The sequence below is a fragment of the Orbicella faveolata genome, unplaced genomic scaffold (assembly GCF_042242905.1).
Source record: "Orbicella faveolata isolate gen_17 unplaced genomic scaffold, um_ofav_v1 contig_4, whole genome shotgun sequence".
NCBI lineage: Eukaryota > Metazoa > Cnidaria > Anthozoa > Scleractinia > Merulinidae > Orbicella > Orbicella faveolata.
The window spans coordinates 5,074,568-5,097,980 of NW_028301569.1; the positions used below are offsets into that span (position 1 = coordinate 5,074,568).

The 23,413-nt window shown below is 40.0% G+C and overlaps 1 protein-coding gene and 1 pseudogene across 1 annotated transcript; one reads left to right on the forward strand and one right to left on the reverse strand.

The window, feature by feature from the left end:
• Positions 1-6,669: 6,669 nt before the first annotated feature.
• LOC149101161 (uncharacterized) lies at positions 6,670-8,190 on the reverse strand (annotated as a pseudogene).
• An 8,827-nt stretch (positions 8,191-17,017) lies between these two features.
• Positions 17,018-18,570, forward strand: LOC110041198 (histamine H2 receptor-like). The gene has a single exon (XM_020746479.2). It carries the CDS (start codon positions 17,088-17,090, stop codon positions 18,222-18,224), a length of 1,137 nt encoding a protein of 378 aa, XP_020602138.2. The 5' UTR covers positions 17,018-17,087; the 3' UTR covers positions 18,225-18,570.
• Positions 18,571-23,413: the final 4,843 nt, after the last annotated feature.

Sequence of the window (23,413 nt, forward strand, 5' to 3'; positions counted from 1 at the left end):
ACGTCACGCTCCATTAACTATATTTTACTGGCGTGACAGTAAAATCTCATTTAATGTCGTTGTTCCTAGCGAAAGTAAGTTAACCGTGGTGACTTGCGATTGAACCAGAGCTATTACTCAAATACAAACAACTCGTGATGGCGTTAATGGGGGAACACTGCCTTGCGTTTGGTTAGCCCATGCGACTTCCGGCGATAGCGTGACAAAACAACCTCACTTATCTCCCCAGCACTACGAGCTGAATGACAGACAGCACGTGCTGGATCGGACAAGAGTATCGGTTAGTAAGCGATGTTCAAAGGCGATGAAAAAACAACAAGCTTGGGGGAAGTCGCTGCGCAGACGTAACCGCCACTGATGCATGCAAGGCAATGCATCCCCCCAAGCCATGGAAGCCGGTGAGAAGCTAGTTCGGCGAGAAACGTTCAACAATGTTAGCCATCCTGGGAGCTACTGACTCTAATGTAGATTGAGGAGTTCTTATATAAAGCTGGTAACAGTCTGAGGACCAGCGACCCACGACTTTAATAAGCCAGTCTGGCAAGCCGGCAGCAGCGGCAACCGACGCAGCACCTATGCGGAAGCTGTGGCCCTTGAGACTCTGGTAAGGAAGACCTGCGACCCTCGAACTGTCCCGTAGAAGGTGCGAAACCGCTCCCCGAGTAAGCAAATTACCTGACTGGAAGTAAAATAAGGGACCTTGTTGCGGCCGTGCTAAGAGAAAGTACTCTCGCATAGCCGAGACCGCGCAAAGGGTGGACGAAGTGCGAGCGATGGTGAGAGATTGCCCTCGCCTGTAAACATCTGTTTTTGAAGATTTTAGCTGCACCGTCATGCGCTGCGGGCATGCCAGGGTTGGATGAAAGGCTATACAATCAGTAGAAAGATCAAAAAGCGGTCTAAATTTGCGAACACTGTTGTAGGTAAATTCACTGCATCGCAGGAAGGCGAAAAAGGCTAAATTGAAAGCGGCCCAGATCATGGAGAAATCCCGGGGGCTAAGCCATGATTGCAGAACAGGACGGATTGCCGAGAGAACCTGAGGGGTAACCGGTTGACGGCGAATACGCTGTTCGCCTTGGTAGCGGAGAATACCGCGTAAAACCTTGTGGAGAAGAAGCTTGCCCTTCAGAGGGTCACTGTACCCAGCAGTGATATGGAGGTTGCGAACAGCTGCTAAATAGAGTTTAATTGTGCTATGACGCACCGTTCTAGCGAGATAGGAGGCAAAATAAATAAGAGTACCCTCGGAGGCGGGTAGGACATCCCCGTCTGGACCTAGGAGACGATTCATCAGGCAGAATTGTAAAAAGCGTTTTTCCCCACAGCTGTAGGCTCGATTTGTGTTCTTGGAAAGACCCCAAGAAGCGTAGGTGAGCACTTCCTCTCTCAAAGGGTCATTAGTGAAGGCGGGATGGTACAAGGAATCTGGTCGGCATCGGGTGCGAGGGCCCAGAAACGCTGCATCTGAAAGCGGGAGAGGGCATCAGCAATCTCATTTGAAACCCCAGGGACATGACGGGCCCGTACAAGAAAATTATGTTCCATGGATAGGAGAACAAGCTTTCTGACCAGTTCCATGATAAGGGGAGCTTTTGAATGCCCCGAATTTATGATAGATACCACTGATTCATTATCACACCAAAACTGCAGACGTTTTCCCTTGAAAAGTGGGTGCCATATAGCGCAGGCAACAACGATGGGGAAGAGTTCTTGCCACTCAATGCTTATACCCCGCTCTCGGTTCAAAAGCATAAGGGGAGGCCAGTGCCCTTGGAACCACTTTCCCTGAAAATAACCGCCGAACCCCACGGAGCCCGCTGCGTCAGTGTAGAGCTCTAGGTCTGGAGTAGGGGTAGTGGTGGACTCAAGAAAAAGGGAGCGCCCGTTCCATTTGGAGAGGAAAACTTTCCACATATCGAGGTCCCTAAAGAACTCCCTGTTAAGCCTGATGTGATGAAAACGACTAGGGACACCCTTAGTTAAATTAATGGCGCGTTGAAGGAAAGTCCTGCCGGGGACTACCACTTTACATGCAAACTGGAGAGTACCAATGAGTGATTGTAACTCAACCAGGCGCACGGAGCGGCGTTTCTTAAAGGATGTCAGCAAGTCATAAGTCCTGGAAAGTTTGTCCTGGGGTAAGCGGGCCTCCATGCGAATGCTATCTAAAACGATCCCCATAAATTCTATTTCTTGGGAGGGGCCTATGGTCTTGGACGCTACTACCGGGGCCCTAAGTGACATGAATACCCGTAAAAGAGTGCTGAAGCTAGTAAGACAAGCTAATCTAGAACTTTCAGCGATGAAGAAGTCGTCCAGGATGTGAATGACCCGCTGGAGACCATAGTTATGTTTTAGGATCCACTCGAGCCCATCGGAGAGCTGATTAAAAATGAACGGGGCACTGCGAAGCCCGAAGGGTAAGTACATGTCCACATAGTATTGAGATTTCCACAAAATACCCAGTAAGTTCCAGTCTTCGGGGTGGATTGGTATAAGGCGAAAGGCTGATTTAAGATCAGTCTTAGCCATAAAGGCTCCCTTTCCCAGGGACTGGAGGATATGAATTGCATCGTCTACCCGAACATAGCTCAGGGAATAGGGATCCTTGGCAATGTGGTCATTTATACTATTTCCCTGTGGGTAGGAGAGGTGATAGATAGTTCGCCAGTCATTTGAGTGTTTTTTAGGAATAACTCCCACTGGATGACACTGGAAATTTGCTAAGGGAGGGGCAGGATAGGGGCCGGCTACCCGTCCTAAGTTCACTTCCTTTTGCAGGTTGGCAGAAACTACATCAGGGTGCTGCGTCGCAGATATAAGGTTGGGGCAAATCCGGGCTGAACGCGGCCCACAATAACCAATACGAGCGCCTTCTTTAAGCGTACTTAGCAAATTAAAGACAAAATTACGATCTGGGTGATCGGTTAATTCTAAATCTAAGCGATAAATGTCAATAGGTGAGGATACTAATGGCTTCTGATGACGCCTTTGCTGCTCCACTTTACTTCTTGCTTCGCTCACTGGGTCTGGGGACTCCCGCGTTCCGGGCTTGGCCACTGGATTGTTGCTGAGGGCAGTCTTGGACGGTGTGGCCGTTTGAGTAGCAGCGGCGGCACACGTGCGGGTAGCTGCAGTTTCGGCGCCGGCACCCAGAGGACTTGTTGAAGTCAAAGCACACCGTCTGGGAACGACGCTGTTTTCTGTAGGGGTCAGCGGAAGGACACACATCTTCAGCGTGATAGGGACTCGAGCAGATACCGCAATGGGGCTTAGCTAGGCCCGAGAAGGTCACCGTCCATAACTCCAGGTCTACTTTGTCCCACTGAAGGGACAAATTGGAAGAGGCACGGCGACGAAATTGCTGGTCGTAGGAAAGCCAAGCAAGACCCTTGAATTTAGTTACCGCGCGACTAATTATCTGCTGGTACTTAATCAGCTCAAGGGCCCGTCTTGGATAGGCAGTTACAATGACCAACATGTACACCATGTAGGCCTCCAGCCACTTCTGAAAAGAGTCTATAACGGGTTTTCTTTTCCTAACCATGGTGACCGGGGAACCCAGGGGACCTGAGGACGAGTCGTCTAAGCGGAGCTGAATTTCAGGGGCCTGGGACTGATACAAGTTGTCAGGTAAGAGTAAGGCAAGATCAACGTACTCACCCCGGAGTATTTTGTCCTCCATATTACGGTCCACTGGCCTCGACAGACCCAAAGGAGACGCCATACCCGAAGCTGCGAGAGTTTGGCTGGAGGGCGTTGGGCTGAAGGCGCTGTTTGTACGAACGGCGTCCAGAGCGCTGTGTACGGACCGGGATACAATGTCCTCAATGGCAGAACGCTGCGCTGGACTGAGGGCGTCTCTTTGATCAGTAGAGTGATTAGTATGGAAGAGATCTTCCTCTGTATCTGACTGCAGCATGTCCTCAATAGAAGACAACGAGGCGCGGTCGGAGAGGGCGCTGTCCTCCGGAATGCTGAGACGCCGGCCTTGAGTGGCGTCGATTTCACTGGCTGTAGTGGACGGCTGTTGTGTGGATGTTTTGTTCGCCGTATGACGAGTGCGTTGAGGCCGACCAGGTCTTCGTTTAGATTGACTGGCCTTTCCCGTCGATGCTCGCTTGAGCCGGGCGAGGAGTTGCACTTTGGAGCCTGTTATGGGCAAATTCAGCGATTGAAGACGAAGTTTGAGGACCTCGCTGGATAGCTTCGATAGGTCCTCACTTCTGGTAGCGACCCGAGCAGTATTCGACGAGCGGCGAGAGCGAGCCATGGAAGGTTTACAAAAATTAAACGATAGATTTACAATAAGTAATAGCTACGTTGCTTAGACGAACTCAGAATGGACTCCGAACAGTTTTCCGAGCTTTCATACGGAGACGTTCGTCTGCTTGTAAGCCAGTAGAAAAGGCTGTACTACCGAACAGCTTACCCTAACACGTGTAACATCTTAAACATGAATAGTGCTTTAATGCTTTGCACCAATGCTATGGTACGTTATAACGTTCAGAAGATAACAAAGCTACAATGTTTTAGGTTTAGCTACAATAACGCTTACAGTTTGTTGACCTTTGGAATATAACTGCTCAATAGCTCTATAGAAAGTGATGCCGCCATGAACGGCTCATTCAGAACGTACGTCACGCTCCATTAACTATATTTTACTGGCGTGACGGTAAAATCTCATTTTAACACTTCTGTTGCTATTGTTAAAGTTGGCCTCCATGCAGCTAGGTAGCAGAAAACTGCATTGGTCTGAGTCACAGAGAACGTTTGATTTAAATCAAATTTGTCTAACTTTGGAAGCAAAAATTTGAAATTAAGCTTACCGTGCATCTGTTTTCTGATAAAGCACGTTGTTTCGTCCAATCAGAGCGCGCGTTATATGGAAACTTTAACATAAATGAAATTAAATAAGAATGGAATTAAATCAAATAAAATATACTTCTGATGTATTCTTCTTTCCTTCTTTTGTTGATCAAACAGCTGTAAGATAATAATGTGTATCAGCTGCTAAGGAAAAAAAAAAAAGGTATACGCCTTTTACACAGAAAATAACACGCAGTTTAAAATGCAATCACGTAACACTGTTCCTCAAAGCGCCACGGAAAATTCATTTTTGCACTATAAATGTTTATTTTGATTATAGGTTTTTTTTGTTGTTGTTAATTTGAATTTTTTTATTTCTTTTATTTTTGCGCTGCTTTTCCCCTTGCCGTTCAGTATTTTTGGGACTTCCATTTTGAAATAATTTATTTTGCGGTGAAAATGGAAATTGTTGTAGAGCACATTATTACAACCTCCAAGGAAACCGAAATCAGTCTAAAAGCATTAAAAAAAGAAAAAAAAAAAAGAAAAAAAAAAAGACATGAACGAGATCAATATTCTCCATCACGGACCGAAAAAGCTAGTTCAATTAAGTACTTAATTATTGCAAAGATTCTTTGTAGTCTGCTGATAAATTGATGCGTTTCCATGATTCATTCTCGGTTACGTATCTCAGGTTGCTTTTATGCATATTGAGTTAAAATTGAAAATTTCTAAAAAGATTTCTGTTTAAATTGACAAAGCAATTCGCCAAAAAAACGGAAAAAATCGTGAGTGGCCCTTTTCAGCGATCTGTATTGCAAAATGTGGGCCGCTAAGAGAATCGATCAGAATTCTCCTTTTCATCGCGGACATTTGAGCCATATAAATACTTCGTCTTATAAAATACTTGCCTACTTTCAGTCTATGGTCAATAATGTTGCCTACTTTCGCAGTACATGATTGTCGTTTCTGTTTTAGTCTTCCAAACAGCCTGAAAGAAACTGTTTCTTTATTTTTATTTTTTAATTGGTCCAATCGATTGGGACCTACAACAATTTTTGAAATATATTAAGAGTCACTGACTAGACTGAATAAGGAGAATCGCTGGCACGGTTCGAATAATCGAAAATCCTGAAACTTTGCCTAAAGAACACTTTTAGGGAACTAGTTTTGAAAATATTATTCCGGTTTTCTGAGAATTTAAAGTCTGAGAAATTCGTCCGAAAAAAAAAAGATATCGGGAAAATTGACAAAGTTCTCGGTATTCGCATTGAAACAATTCACAATACTAGAACACGGGATAAACTTAGCTTAAAAGAGCTTTACCTTTCTTCTATCCAACAATAGGAAGTTTCAATTCTTTGAAACAACAGCCACTGTTAACATAAAAAAAGGAGAGCAAAGTAAACTTTTAAAAGAAGAACACGTGAAAACAACATAATCATGAAATAATAATCAAATGAATATGAAAGCAGCTTCAGATACGTTTTGCGTGTTTTTTTGCGTTCGCCTTAAAAGGGACAACGTTTGTTTGTTGCCATCTTGACCGGCCAATCTCTGTCAATAAGGGATGGTTCCAAGGAAAAATAAAATAACATCAATAAAATAAAATTAAATAATCAAAACGGCTTAAACAATAGTTTGCACGCAGTGGAAATTTCATTGCATTTGCATATTCAAACTGCAGTTTAAAAAGATTTGCTAAAAAGATTTGCTGGAAAGACTTTTTAGTGTCTGATGAGTTTGAACAGAATATTAAATACTAGGGCAGTTACACGACTTTTTTTTTCTTAACTCTCGTCTGCTGCCTCTTCAGTAGTTTTAATTTAACAGTAGCGCAATGTTAAAATGCCATTGGTAGTTTGCTTCTTCACTAGCTTATAAAATTGAAATTTAATGTTACCGGGTTCACGGTTTTGTTTTGTTTTCATTTTGTTTTTTTGTTTTTTTCGCCTTTACCATTGTCCCTCAAAAATCAGATTTTCACGACTATTTGAATTTACAATAGTTACTTTTGTGCAGTAAAATGATGTTCTTATTGTCTACGATAATAAAATAGCACATTATGAGGTTAAAAACTGACACTATACACATCCGTATAAAGTAAAAGGCCTAGCTATTAATTTGTTATCACAACTTTTATGGAGAAATTTCTGTTTTGTTCCCTACCCCGAATAAATAAAAAGATATCCTATCTTATCGGAATTAAACAAGAACAAGAAAATCAAAACATTAAAGAAATTTTCAACAGGGTAGGAAAGTACGCTTCCATTTCTTTTTCACTACTACTTGGGTGTCTGTCGTTTGCACTTTTTAATTAATTTTTTCGTAGATTTGAATTGCTTTGATTTTCGTCACAGAAGTGTTTCTTCTTATCCATCATGAGGCTCTCCTCGCCTTGTCGGTTCTTGTTAATCGTTCAATGCCTGATATCCTTGTCCTGCATTTACATTACCGTTGACTCCACTCTGTCTTGGTCCAAAGATTTTCTTTTCGAGCTCCTCAGCTTGTGAAATAGTTTTTCTTGACAACAACTGAATTAACGGCACACGGAAATATCTTATCCTAACAGCGTAAATCAACGGATTAAACAACGAATTCAGAACTGGCAATAAAGTAAAAACAAAAAAAACAGAAATCATTATATTGGGAAGGATTCTTTCCTTGAAAGAGATCAGAAAAATAGCACAGATATTTGATGGAATATGACACAGTAAAATAACTAGCAGTACAATAACAGTCGTGCAGAAAGCTTTCCTTTTCTTGAGTAGCTTCTCCTTGGCTTCTACTGAAACTTGGTTAGCAGCAATTTGTTTTTTGTTGCGACGAACTTCTTTGTATACAGAGACACTGAAGTAAATGGGGAGAATGACAAGCAATGTTTCAGAAACTATTAGAACTGCTGTGGGCGGAAGGCCTGCGCTGGAAAGGATAATGGCTGTAGTCCACACCAGAGCAGAGGCCATTTTGATGCGTACTTCACCGACCTGGTTCTCGTGGAAGAAGGGGTGTTTTATCGCAACACAATGTGGCAGTTTCTGATATATCGGTTATAGTACAAAACATGATGTCTCCTCTGAGAAGTGAACTTGTGCTGGCAATATGTAGAGGCTGAAGAACCAATCCAACTACAATGTCAGTTGTGGATAAGCAGGCGAGTGTTCTGTTAGATTTGGTGCGAAGCTGTGCTTTAGTTTTCACTGCAACCATCACCAGGATGTTGAGCACAATGATGAGGGGACAGGTGAAAGCATTAGCGGCGATTCTGGCGATGAATATAGCACGAACATCAGAAGAAATGCTTGCGGGATTTAGAGGAGAAAGCGAAAAACCACAACTAGTTCTGGAGAAAGTGATGTTGAATGTAATGTGATTCATCTTTGCTTGATTTTGATTCGACAAGGCTTCTTCTGCGTTGTTACGTTTTGCCACTCAATCGGTTTGAACAGGCATTGCTCAAGATTATCATTTTCCCTTGATTTCGAATAATGTCTTAATCACCGGATCATGATTTCATGAACTTAATTTACATTTGCTTTATTTTATTAGCAAACCATCAGTATTTGTAATATTCATAAGTTTTCCAAGGTGGATCAAGCGAGAGCGTATTAAAAATCAAGCAATAGTTTACACTAAACGAGAATACGGGAACCAATGTTTGTAAATATCGACCAAACACCAGCACAAGTCGAAAAATTGATTCAGCTCATTTGTTGCCCATAGATTGTCCCCAGCTAGGAAACAGACAGAAACATAATGAAACACTTTTAATTTTACCATTTTTAAAGGCATCGTTAATTAAAATCAATTCACTTGGACTTTCACGTTACTGCTCTGTCGTTTTTAGTTGTCATTCTTTCTTTGATTATTGTAATTACAAGAACGAGTGTTAGAGAAAAAAAGAACATTTTTTAATTTCATTTTTTAAGCGAAATAACAAGTTGATGTTGTTGGGTTGTAGCCTTACGTGATTTGAAGTAACACTGCTATACCGTATTTGCCGATTTCGCAACATTTTAGCGTTACATATCGCAACATTATGGAAACATGATTGCCATCGCAGTTATATTCACAGCTTCAGCAGCAGTGAAATCAAAGCCTGAAAAAAATTCAGGCTTGAACGGGATTCGAACCCATGACCTCTCCGATACCGGTGCGATGCTCTACCAACTGAGCTATCAAGCCAACTGGGAGCTGGCCACTTTGTGAGTTCGTAATATACCTGTAGAGGGCGAAGATACAAGTGAATATATGAAAGATCATATGTGTTGGAACCGAGGAGCAAGATATGAAGACATGATTAATCATCCCAGTTATGTCCACAACTTAAGCAGCTTTGAAATTTAAGCCTGAAAAAAAAAAAAAACAGTCAGGCCTGAATTTAATTTCTTTCCAGTTTAAGAAAAAGAGAGAAGTATAGAGCCCCGGACTTCAAATAAGCAAAGCTTACCTTTAATTCTTTCAATTTATTCGTGTACTACTTTAGTGTAAACAATTGCTTGTATATGTACTTGTACTAAGGCTAATAATAACGGTATCCTGTCCAATTATTTAGGACTTAATATCTCAGTTGTAAAACAAGGTTTCTTTAACAAAGAATCGTTTGTGCACGGCTCGCCATAGAAGTAGATGAGCTGACTGCCCACTTGAAGGTAAATGTTAATGCCTGGTCCCTATCCAGAAGCTAATTTCAACTTTTTTAAGGTGTTTTGTTATAATGTTCTTGGCTTTGGTACCGTAGTGATCGAGCTTGCCCCAAGGGACTGTCTATACCGCCTCTTTCCGTTTGGCTTGACATAGAGAAGGGAGTTTAAGCAAGTATCAAGGTGACGCCGAGGAAAAAGTCGATTAAAAACGGGGTTATATTTTACCTGCAATTCTGGATACTTAAGAGCAGCTTCGCCTAAATATCAACTAGACTTGGAAATAGCGAAAAAATCGAATTTCTTCAAACTCGCCCAGAATGAAGCCCTACGGGCACTAGTTACAAAAATATCGTTTTAAGTTCGATAAATCAAAAATTATTTTTTCCGCAATTTTTTCGTTTCGATGCCCCAAATCGGCCAAAATCCATCGAAAGTGAGCGGCATATTCAGAGGCTCGTAAACTCAAAAGCAAAAATCTTCATTACAAACTGATTGCACGTCGTATTTGTACTTCCTTTCTTGTCTATTTAGAGCTAAATAGATCGTGATTTGATTACAACTTAAATATTTGACGAATTTTTTAAGTTAACGACCCAAGACAGCTTTACAAGAGGTCTACATTTAGCCTATTTTCAAATGCTAAAAAGGCGTTCTGGTACACGGCTTTTCCCGAAATGACTAGTTTGGTTTGAAAGAGCATTGTTTCTTCTTCAAATTACTGAAATAAAATTTTTGGGTAAATAAAATCGTGTGCGCTGAGATAGCGAACTAAATGCAGCACTTCGTCCTGAAAACGTGACCTTTGACCCAAGCGTAACGAAACCAATTACTGCAAGAAAACCCGGAAGAAAAGCAAACGTTCCGTTATTTTGAAACAATTTCTAGTGATATCTCTCCGAAACCATGATTGCAAGAAACTATTTCCAGATATGAAATCTTGCAGGGTCAAAGACGGAGCTAAAGGGCGCATTTTGACACAATAACTTTGTTTGCTGAGAATTGAATTGCAGTCAATTCCAGTGAAATTTGCAAACTTGACGTATGTTAGCCGATACTTACCTGAATATTTATATTAATAGAAGAGTCGTCTTCTTGGATTAACCTTCAAAAGAAGCTGCATCCAGATTTGGAAACCTCTAAAAGAAGAAATGTTTAATGTTCCGTGAGCTGCCCGCTGCTATAAATTAGCTTAAATTCCATGCACATGCCGACCGCAGGTTTGTCGTAAAACTCACTTAACTCCACTGACAGTTTCCATGGGCAACCCCAAAATAAACAATCCCCAAAAATGTAAAGTGAAATTCGCTGTCTTCATGAACAGTTAGATGCTAGAGTCAAGTTCCATTACCTTTTGAAAATGCTTGATTCTACTTTGTTCACTCAGTCGTTACTGTCACGTTCGAATACTGCGTAGTATCGGTCACGCCAAAACACTGCGGACCGTGCAGACTGAGTAAGTTTCCCAAACAAAGTCTTGTACGCGTTTGTCTATTGAATCAAAAGTCAAATACTGTGCTTGTGCAGCCTGTGGATAAATGACAAACTTTCAGATATATTTAACACTATTTTGTAACTAGACCCAAAAGAAGGAGTCACAATGAAAAGCCCAAACAAGTGTCTGCAGTCTGCACGGTCTCCACTGTTTTGGTGTGACCGATTGTATGATTCGCGGCATTAGAACGTGAGAGTAGTAAACAAAGTCGACACAAACAAATAAAATCAAGCACTTTTTAAAGGTAATAGAACTTGACTCTAGCTTCTAACTGTTCATGAAGACAGCCAATTTCACTTTACATTTTTGGGGATTGTTTATTTTGGGGTTGCCCATGGAAACTGTCAGTGGAGTTAAGTGAGTTTTACGACAAACCTGCGGTCGGCATGTGCATGGAATTTAAGCTAATTTATAGCAGCGGGCAGCTCACGGAACATTAAACATTTCTTCTTTTAGAGGTTTCCAAATCTGGATGCAGCTTCTTTTGAAGGTTAATCCAAGAAGACGACTCTTCTATTAATATAAATATTCAGGTAAGTATCGGCTAACATACGTCAAGTTTGCAAATTTCACTGGAATTGACTGCAATTCAATTCTCAGCAAACAAAGTTATTGTGTCAAAATGCGCCCTTTAGCTCCGTCTTTGACCCTGCAAGATTTCATATCTGGAAATAGTTTCTTGCAATCATGGTTTCGGAGAGATATCACTAGAAATTGTTTCAAAATAACGGAACGTTTGCTTTTCTTCCGGGTTTTCTTGCAGTAATTGGTTTCGTTACGCTTGGGTCAAAGGTCACGTTTTCAGGACGAAGTGCTGCATTTAGTTCGCTATCTCAGCGCACACGATTTTATTTACCCAAAAATTTTATTTCAGTAATTTGAAGAAGAAACAATGCTCTTTCAAACCAAACTAGTCATTTCGGGAAAAGCCGTGTACCAGAACGCCTTTTTAGCATTTGAAAATAGGCTAAATGTAGACCTCTTGTAAAGCTGTCTTGGGTCGTTAACTTAAAAAATTCGTCAAATATTTAAGTTGTAATCAAATCACGATCTATTTAGCTCTAAATAGACAAGAAAGGAAGTACAAATACGACGTGCAATCAGTTTGTAATGAAGATTTTTGCTTTTGAGTTTACGAGCCTCTGAATATGCCGCTCATTTTCGATGGATTTTGGCCGATTTGGGGCATCGAAACGAAAAAATTGCGGAAAAAAATAATTTTTGATTTATCGAACTTAAAACGATATTTTTGTAACTAGTGCCCGTAGGGCTTCATTCTGGGCGAGTTTGAAGAAATTCGATTTTTTCGCTATTTCCAAGTCTAGTTGACATTTAGGCGAAGCTGCTCTTAAGACTCATTCAGTTTGTCTTCTGATTGTCAAAGCTATCTTAAAAACTGAGCTTGTGAGACAGCGTTTAATATGAAAACGTAACTTACAATATTTGCCGTTGTGGCTCGCGTTGTCAGTTGAAGCAGAGTCTCTTTTGACTTGCAGTTGAAGAGAGAGCGGCAGACATCTGCCAAGATTTTAAACGCGCGTGGAGAGCCATTGTACTGCTAAATAATTCTTTTCTTTTGGGGAGTTCCCGTCGCCGTTATGGTTAATTCAGTACCTGAACTCCCCTTTTACAGGTGTTAAACATACAATGAGCGACTAAAGTATTTCACCCGTCCCCCCACTCCAAACAATGTGATGTTCTCTATTTCTGAGACTGCGAAGACCACATTATCTAGACAACGTTGATGGAGAAGGGGGTGGGGGTGGGGGGAGGGGAGAGGTTAAGGATATATCAGAGAATTGACGCTAGACGCACGTGAAATAGAGTAGGATGTTAAATATCAAAGCGTTATTTTTTCCGAAAGTGTCTAAACTACCTTTGTGGCTCATTTTAGGCAGGAAAAATAAGCGTCCAGGACAACTTGTACGCGCCTGTTCAGAAAGTGTCATGACGACAATTTACTTTATTGTGATCTCTTGTTCTTAGTCACATATTTAACAAATAAAGAAGCCTAAGCCGTGTATCACACTGAGATAAAAGATGACGGGCATTTGGGAACACGAGGGAAATGTAGAAAACGCGGGCCGCAAGCGAGTGTCTTCTCGAAAGAAACACCAAACTAAGAGTAGAAAATGTCTAACGCCAAAATTAAGTTAACAAGAAAAATATATAGAAATAGTTTCTTTTCCAAGCCGCTAACTTGGTTGGGAAGAAACAGCGCTTGAAACATCTCTCATGAACGCTACCAAAACTGACAATTGAGAGTATTATCAACACCACGCAATATGAACTTATTGTTTGCTATTTTTGCAACGAAAATAGAGTAGTTAATGACGGTAAATTACTGGATTGCCGCCAGTAAGGCACTTACCGGTCTCAAGTCCGCTTATAATGATATCTGGTGTTTTTGAAAACATCGCTTATCACGTTGTGCTTCGAATCCAAAGCTATCTTCTCTGAATACCTTTGGAATCTGAGTTCAAGTTTAACTTAAAATTAAATCCGGCTACGGCTTATTGTAGCTGAACGGTAAACAAAGGCAGATTGCCAATCCAAGATAAGAAAAAAAAAAAAAACCCTTAACCTCATAGTCCAGTTCTGGCCCACTCTCTGTCACGCAACACTAAGGAGGTCTCAGGTCCTCTTATCATTAGGGAGTTTACGAAACCACGACGGCGACGCCGAGGACAACGTCGATCAAAAAAATGGATATAGTTTTCCCTACGAATCTCGCAACACTCTTAAGTCATTTACTTTGTTTACCACTGTCAAAACTATCCCACAATTATATCTGGAACAGAGCGATAAGTTTGAAATAAAAATTTAAAATATTAGCCGTCGTGGTTCACGTTCTCCAGACAACGCAAAATTTGGTCATTTCACGTTGTTGTCTTGCAAAGGACGGCAAAGAAATGTACCAAGAATTATAACGCACGTGCACAGCCACTGTTCTGTTCATTAATTCTTTTGTTTAGTGACGTTGCCGTTGCCGTTGCCGTCGTGGTTTCGTAAACTCCCTACTATAAGAGGACTTGACGCCCCCCTAGTGTTGCTGGTGTTTTTTGAAAACATTATTGCTAATCACAATCTGTCTTGAATACCTTTCGGATCTGTGTTCAAGTGTGTCTTAAAATCCGGCCACGTGCATTTAAGATAAGTCCTTGCCTGGCATTTTAGAACATTGTGCTAATGTAATGTCAAATTTTAGTTGACCAAATTGTGAAAAAGTAATGGGACAGTTAAGTTCGTTCCTCTTCAGATGGAGAACTCCCTGTAAGATCTAAGCTAAGATGGTCACTTTTCATTTTCATTAAAGGTGCCCGAGCGCTTGATTATGGTCCTCGGCCTGTAGCCTCGAGCCATACACAAGACAGAGGGTCCATGATCCATAAGGGTCCATGAGGGTCCATAAGGGTCCATGAGGGTCCTTGAGGGTCCATGAGGGTCCATGAGGGTCCATGAGGGTCCATGAGGGTCCATGAGGGTCCATGAGGGTCCATGAGGGTCCATGAGGGTCCATGAGGGTCCATGAGGGCCCATGAGGGCCCATGAGGGTCCATGAGGGTCCACGAGGGTCCATGTGTCTTATGGACATTTGCCAAATTAACAAATAAGAACATTTAACATCGACACAACACAATACAAACTTACTGTTTGCCATTTTCCAACGAAAACCAAAAGCGGAAATGGAATAATTAAGAACGACAAAATGCTGGATTGCCGCCAGTGAGGTAATTACAGGCCTCAGGTCCTATTGTAATGATATCTATAGCACCCACAGAAATAACAGGGACTATAAATTCACTGGTTCCCCGCCAGTAAAGCACTTGCCGGTCTCAAGTCTTCTTAAAATGATATCTGGTGTTTTTGAAAACATTATTGCTGATCACATTGTCCAGTTTGGAATTCAAAGCTATCTTTACTGAATAACTTCGGGATCTGTGTTCAAGCGTATCTTAAAATCCGGCTACGTGCATTTAAGATAAGTCCTTACCTGGCATTTTAGAACATTGTGTTAATGTAATGACAAATTTAGTTGATCAAACTGTGATAAAGTAATTTAGAATTCTGTCAATGCACAAAAATACTGAAATAAATAATATCCACATTGCTGCGTAGTGACGTGGCCGCTGACAGGTTTACAGTGGAATACTTATCCCCGCTCCCTCAAAATATCCAGAATTTAGATGTAGGGCAACTGGAACTTTTCCTTCCTTTCGATGTTTGAACGTGAAACAAGCAAAACGCTTAAAAAACTTTACAAACGCTATCCGCTTACGGAAGTCCGCCAAGTTTCTTTCCCACGAAATCACTACTTAGTCTCGCTCGGCCAAATTCTTTAACTGGGGCGATTATAGTAGAAACTCGGTTCCAGAACTCGCTGCCATATTAAGTATGGTACCCGTGGTATGAAACATGTAATAGGAGAGAGGGAAAAATAAAAGCACAAACTTAAAATGGATTACCTTGGATTCAGTGAATGTGTTAAAATCACAAATCCTAGACGTGTTAATAAAACTTTATAAATTTTGGGAGAATGGAATTCTTGGCGAGAGGCTAAGAAAGGAAAAATAATTTTATTGTAATTCGTGACGGGTATTCTTATTTCCTTTTTCTTTTATGTTGAATTTGTTAAAACGCCGCTCTCCCTTTCGATAAGTTTATATTTTATTTTTTGAAAACGCTTCATCTTACTTTGTGAGTTCATTTCTTCCATGTTTGATTCATAGAGTTCCCTTTATTTGAGTTTTCGCCTGAGCAGGAGTACACATGAGACACGAATAACTTTTCATTTGAAATTGTTAGCATAAATAGTGCTCTCTCCAAAGACCTCAGTAGGATTTTAAAAGGAAAACAAAAATCCTCGAATAGTCCTTACAGTGCAGTTTTTCAAACTGCACCTTGCATATAGACACAATTCCCATTCCATTTTAATTATTGTTTGACTTCGATAAGAGAGCAAAATCTTTGAAGAAACCCTTCCACTTTGTCTTTGAGTATACTTTTTATTTACAAATGATAACTTGGTTTCTTGGTTTCTCATTGCAGCTGAAGAGAAAAACAAAGGCAGATTGCCAATCCAAGATTAAAAAATCCCTCAACCTCATAAATTCTGTTTGGACATTCCAAAATAAATAAGTTCAGATCAGAAGGGAATTAAAAGAATTCTGTTATTCAGCTCTGTGAAGGAAACCCTGCTTTTCAGCAAAGATATTTTAGGCTCCCTCTACGCTAAGCTGGAGAAATTTGAAACACAGCAATCGCCGGCGGCAGAAACGCTTGTGCGCGTCATCGATTGTTAGAGTAAATAAATACATAATTGTGAAGTCATTGCTTTCGAAAAGGTCCGTTTTTAAAGTGTTTCCCTTTCACACAAAAAATATCTCCGGTTCGAAAAGCGTTTTCGAAAAGCTCCGTTTTTTGGTGGACATTTTTTTCCAGATTAGTGTGGACGGTAGGCTTAAACGTGGAAATAAAATATTTCTACCCGAAGACTTCACAAACGCCAAAAAATATATAACTGTACTTCAGCAAAGTTTTTTCTTTCGTTCTAGGTTGGCAAGAAACGGCACTTGAAATATCTCACATGAAGTTAGCAACACTGTCAATTGACAACATTATTAGCACAACGAAAAAACAAAACACTTATCGTTTGCTATTTTGCAAGGAAAAATAAAAACACTTGAATGACAGCAAATTGCTGGTTCCCCGCCAATAGGGCACTTACCGGGCTCAAGTCTTCTTATCTTATCTTATATCTGGCGTTTCTCAAAACATTTCTAATCACAGTGTCTTTAAAACTCAATGCAATCTTCTCTGAATACTTACAGGATCTGTGTTCAAGCGTATCTTAAAATCCGGTCCGGCTACGTGCATTTAAGGTAACTGCTTACTTAGCATTATATAATATTGTGCTAATGTAATGACGAAATTAGTTGATCAAATTGTGATAAAGTAATTTAGGTCAATGCACAAAAAAACAATAACGTTTCCCCAATTAATGTCCCCTTTTGTAGTCAAACTGTAAAGGAAATTAAGGGCTGAACTCATTTAACAGGGGAAGTAAGAAAGGTGAGCGATCTGAAAACACGAACTTTAACACACGGACTTTAACACACTCAGTCAGTCGAAGGAAGATGAATTTCACCACTGTCAACCGCACAATCATTAGTTGTGGTGTCGCATTTCTTCCTATACATCCCGAAAATATTTCTCTTGATGTTCGCGTTGTGTTCATTATCAGAATCATCGTTCACCTTCTCATATGCCCTCTCATCATTTTGCTCAACATCCTGGTGATGGTTGCAGTGAAAACCAAACGACAGCTTCGCACCAAATCTAACACAGCACTCGCCTGTTTAGCCACAACTGACCTCGTGGTGGGACTACTTGTCCAGCCTTTACATATCATACTCTCAAGTTTTCTTCTCATTGGTCAAGGAAACATATTCTGCAATCTAAGCAAAGTATCAATAACTGTTACCTCCAAGTGTTTGATGGCATCGTTTACTCATTTAATTTTGATGAGTGCAGAGCGTTATGTCGCGGTGAGACACCCCTTCGTGTATGAGAACTTGGTAACTGAAGCTCGTATTATCATAGCCTCTGGTCTGGCGTGGGTTATAGCGCTATTGCTTCCCATGGAAGAAACCCCCAAAACTAAACCAGACTTTGTGAAAATCGTTGTAGTTTTTGTAGTTGTACCAGTTTTGCTTTATTTTCCCGCAATGATTTATTTCAATTGTGTTGTTTACAGGGAAGTACGCCGCAGCGAAAAACAAATTGCTGCTAACCAAGTCTCTTTAGAAGCGAAGGAAAAGATACTTAAAAATAAGAAAGCTTTTTACACAACAATTGTTGTTCTACTCGCCTCTTTTTTTTGCTATTTTCCAATAATTATCTTTTACGCTATTTTCGCTTTCACTACCGAGAGAAAGAGTACTGTTGGAGGAGAATCTGCTATTTATCTTCTTCCTTTGATACCAGTGCTGAATTCTTTGTTTAATCCGTTGATTTACGCTGTTAGAATAAAGTATTTTCGCGTAGCTTTCATTCAATTATTGTCGAGAAAAAGTATTGCACAAGCTGAGGAAGTTGAAATGAAAATCTTTGGACCAAGACAGATTGGAATCATAGCTAATGTCGAACAAGGAGAAGATATTAGAGCTAGCGCTAGCCGAGAAGAACAACAAGGAAATGAGATATTGAACAATGAACACGACACTACACTGCGAACACAGCCGCAGGTGGAATTGGAAGAAGCAGCTCTGTAGAGAGACATCAGTTATCATTTTCAGTAAACGTGTCACCTTTTCTTTAAAAAAGTACTTTGAAGGTCTCCGTTCAGAAAATCAGTTTCGATAGAAAAAGAGACATTTCTAGTTGTTTATGGCTTTCTTTATCGGTCTGGTTTATTTTTGGGCCAGTCATGGTATTATTTTATGCTCTCCAAAGACCATAAAATCCAAGATGGCGGATTTAACATCGTGTCTCTTCAGAATCAAAGACTGGAGAAAGAGGTTTCCGTATTGCACATTTAGATAACCTATGTAGAGACGATTACCTTTTTTTATGCTTCGTGTGCGAATTGGTAGAACTCTACACTCGGTAAACTGCTGGAAAATTATTTTTTTCCAAATAAATGAAATTCATACATGTATAGTTTTGTGAAAATGTTATCCTTGAGTGGCAAAGTACGACGCGAGCGAGAAAGAGGAAGTTCTAATGGGAAATGTAATATTCTTATTCGACGAGTTTTTCGTTTTTCCATTCTGGACGACTTTAGCTTACCGAGGGTAGTCCCAATTAATAAATGAATGAACAAACAAACGAATAAAGCATGAACGAACGAATGAAGAAACCAACGAACCAAGGAGACCACGAACCAAGTAAGGAGCCAAGGAACGCACGAACGAATGAATCAATAAGATTTTATTAGCCTGTGGAGGTAGACACTATTTAAGTTAAGTTAAAATATATTTGCAATAATTTGTTTCTCGAAATTTGCTAAATTACGCTTGTGTTATCTTTGCAGCTAACGCTTGGAAACTTCAATGTGAAATAAACAGCTGAAGCACAGAGGCTAGAAAGCTGTTTGAAAAAAAAAAAAAAAAAATACATGATTGCCATCGTTTTCGTGGCAAAAATGCTGGAAAAACCAACCACCAAGAACTTGTTTTTAATATTTGCTTGCTTGAGTAACTGTGAACGGAGTAGCCGCCAAAAAAAAAAAAAAAAAAGAAAAAAAAAAAAGAAAAAATACCTGATTGCCATCGTTTTCGTGGCAAAAATGCTGGAAAACCAACCACCAAGAACCTTTTTTTAATATTTGCTTGCTTGAGTAACTGTGAACGGAGTAGCCGCCAAAAAAAAAAAAAAAGAAAAAAAAAAAGAAAAAATACCTGATTGCCATCGTTTTCGTGGCAAAAATGCTGGAATAACCAACCACCAAGAACTTGTTTTTAATATTTGCTTGCTTGAGTAACTGTGAACGGAGTAGCCGCCAGAAGAAGAAGAAGAAAAAAAAAAAAAAAAAAAAAAAGAGAAATAATTTTAGGGTTCCAAACCACGGGATATTCTTTAGGTCTTTTCGTGAAGCTTTTCAAAGAGAGTTCAAACACTCAAACAGGAAGTATTCATTATGGAAATTATTTTTGCTGGATGCTTTCTACTTCAGTATCCATAAAAAAAACGCTGGACTTAAATTTTAATGTTTCTCATCGCAGCTGAAAGAAATACAGGAAACCAAACAGAAGAGCCTTCCGGCACTTTACTGTCTCCACACGGATACAGCTTTTTAATTCAACATTAATTTAATTTGCAAATTAAGTAGCCATGTCAAATTAAAAGCCAACAGGCTCGGTAAAATACGCTCTGCAATATTACACTGAAAATATTGCTTAATTTTAAATAATCGCAATTAATGGGGGATGGGAAGTGAGAAGAAAAACTTGGGAGGGGTGTTTGGGCAGATATTAAAAATAAACAAATGAAAAAATATATTAGGATCGCAAGGTTTTCGTCCAAAATCCGAGAAGGCTTCCGTAAAGTTTCCTGGTAATTTTATTTCAGGGAAGGGTTTTACTCCTCGGAGCATGTGTAAGTTGTGATTAGATGGAGGGAGTATGACTAATTTTTTTCCACCGCGTATTTCAGCGCGCACCTTTTCCATTTACAACCTACAGGAAGGATGAAGTACAGTAAAAGTGCCCAAATAAATTCACTCGTAAATAAACAACAGCGATACTTCTTTTTCTCTCTCCTTACTCTTTTCTAACCGGTTTTTCCGGATCGAGTAACGTGCTACATGCGAATCATTACTTCACGTCAATGTCGCAATTTGTCCCATTAAACTACCAGGGAGGGGTGGGAGGGGGGAATATGCGGATAACCGCTTGTAAAAGAAGGGAAATGACATCCTGTGTGTTGGAGAGGAGGAAATATTCAAGTTCTTACTTCTCATCAAACCATACAAACACAGAGATTGAAATTTAACTAGTTCTTTAATTAATTTGGAGACAGATCTCTTTGTAACACCATAAATGTCGACAGTTTAAGAATTCGGGAACGTATGTAAGTAAATTTATACAACTATTTTAATTATGCGCGATGAACTTCAGAAACTGCTTTTTAAAACATTTCTATTTGTAAAGATGTCAACCTTTAAGTTGCCTGTGACTCGAATGGAATAGTACCGTAGGCGTTTCTCACGATAGCCGCCATTCTGGCTTTAACATTATAATGCGCTTAGCTGCGCTGCCAGCCGGGAGACAAACATTGAAAAGAAACCAACTTGCAGACAACAGCTCTTCCCAATAGTCAAGTGCCTGTGCCAAAATCCTAACTAACAGCCTGACGATATAACATTACAATCCCTTCCAATATGGCGGCTATCTTGCCATAGTACTGAGATTTCCAAGAGAGGATGAATTGTCAGTGAGTTTTTCCCCATAAAGGGCTTATTCTCAAGTAATCCATTTCATGTTTAGACATGGTACTTGACGGATTTATTCGAGGATGAAAATGCGTGTAAAACCGCTCGGGCTGTCCACGTGACCAAATTTCTCGTCACAGGATTGGCCGCTTCTAGACCTTCCTGGGATTTCCGTGACACGGGGTGAACTAAAAATAACTAGAGAAAGATTACCTTGCGAATCAGGCCTATATATAGAGGATATTACATCGCCGCGCGGAGATACGAAACTTATCTCAACTGACACGAGAAGATAAATTTCGTATCCCCAAGCGACCATGTAATTTTCTTTTTATTATATAAAATATTCACAATACAGAACGTTTGTGGCAATTTTCCGGACATTTTCCGAAGATTTCCGAAGATTTCCCGAAGATTACCGAAGTTAACCGAAGACGACGGAAGAACATCCGAAGATGTTTCGATCTTTCACCAACATATTTAAGTGTAGTTAAGGCCATTCAACTGAAGTAGAACCTGCTCTGAGATTTTTGTGAAACTTTACCTATTGATTGTTTATATTATAGGAACAAATTTTGAAATAAAAATGAGGGGTCCCATGTTCGTTTAGGAGCAACAGCACCTTGTTTACATCCAATAAATCCTTCTAATAGCACCACGCTTGTAGTCACGATTACTTGCTAAATTCACGTTTCCGACGATTGTTTTTTGTTCTAGACTGAGAATTGGCCCATATTTATTTTATACAGAGAAATTTACTACTCAATTCAAAACAACAGAAAAAACATAGGTCTGCAAAGCGTACTTGTCTGGGCTTAGATTTATTTTTATTTCATTCAGTTGGAGTGCTAGTTTTAAACGTTAGTATTCGGGAGTTAAAGTACTACAAGTGAATAGGCAATCACTAGAGAGATAAAGGTATAAATTTAAATAAATAAAGTAATACTGACTATTAGGTATCAACATAGGTGAGTTGTTATTAGTTTGAGTTGACGCTTCAGATCTTTAACCTCAAAATGTCGCAACGTAGTCTGTGTCATGTGAGAGCAAAAGACAGTGGCCAAATTTAGCAAGCATCAAGATGCTTAAGTTCGCTCTGATTGGGTGGTTTTCAGGATTCTCACGTGAGGTCATCCAAGGTCGATGAATGGATGATTAGAAAAGCACATGGCTCAAAATAGAAACAAGAGTTGTTGATTAACTGAAATTTATTTCATATGTTCAATAAATTGTGATTTGACACACTATATACCAAAGTACACCTATCTTCTCAATTGAAACGAGAACTAAGGAGAAAAAGGCGACTTAAAATTACAACATCTATGTCAAATAAGATCAGATATCCAAACACCATCACAGTTAAGATTTACATTGTTTAAACTTGATGAGTTACTGATGAGTTTGAGAAAATTATTTGAAAATGCTTCTGCAAGTGAATTTTTAAGAGACGTATATTGGGCATTGTTTGATGTCAAGAGTAAGAATAATGAACAATGTATTAAATAGCATTACGTTGCATTAATTGTACATTCTCACAAAAACCGAAACTCTTCCATCCCCGTTCAACATGTGATAAGGCATCCTTCGCTTCCTCGACCGGTATTGTTCAATTGATGTCCCCATACTCGCAGTTAATATTGCCATGTAGTTAACAAACAGCTCCAGTACATGTAAGTTCAGCAGTTTGACTGCATTCACAGCTGCTCAAAATAACTGCACAGTGCAAATACATGTACACGATTCACGTGATAATAGTAGAGTCTAATAACTGACCCTCGTTTGGGTAAAGAAGGTGAGTGCTTGCGAAAGCGAATACTTTTCCCGTGCAATCCACACTGAACACGAGCCGAGCCTGGATAAGTTTAAAGGCTTGCGTGAGAAAAAAAAAATCATGTTTCGCCGAAGAAATTTTTTACGAAGATCTAACTGAAATAACAAAGAGAACACAGTTCTCGACGGCAGTGCGGGAAGAAAGATAATATATAACAAAAACGAGGCAAAGCAATTTAGAAATGGAAAATAACTTACCTTGACTCGCGACGGTGAGCTGTCGAAAAATATCTGAAATATTACATGTACACAGCAATGGCCGCCGTATCGAACGATCACGTCATATAAGCCTACTCAATTCCTCCCAGAAGACCTCGCGATACGCGACACGTAGACAAATAAATTCCGCCGACGGTTGCATAGTGGAGGTTGAAGTCCCCACAAAAATGATAGGTCACCATACTCGTTTGCGAGAAAATGACGATTTTCCTCTATGGCGAGGTCTAGCCGTAAAGAAAAAGCCGCCAGTTTTTAGTGCGCGCGCGCTAATCACGCGTGAAATTATGCGCAGTAGGGATGCGCAATGCAATGCTGGGGAATGACCTTAAAGGGACAAGAAAAATTGGTATCAATATTATATCTTCACATGTGAGGATATCAGATCTTTACATTTGTTACCACTCGGTATACTGCTAACTTTTATATAATAAATGGAGGTTTATTCTATTATTCTCCATCCTCTTTTGAAGTTACCTCGTA

Coding starts and splice junctions, on each gene's coding strand:
- LOC110041198 (XM_020746479.2), top strand. CDS start 17,088: ATGAATTTCACCACTGTCAACCGCACAATCATTAGTTGTGGTGTCGCA.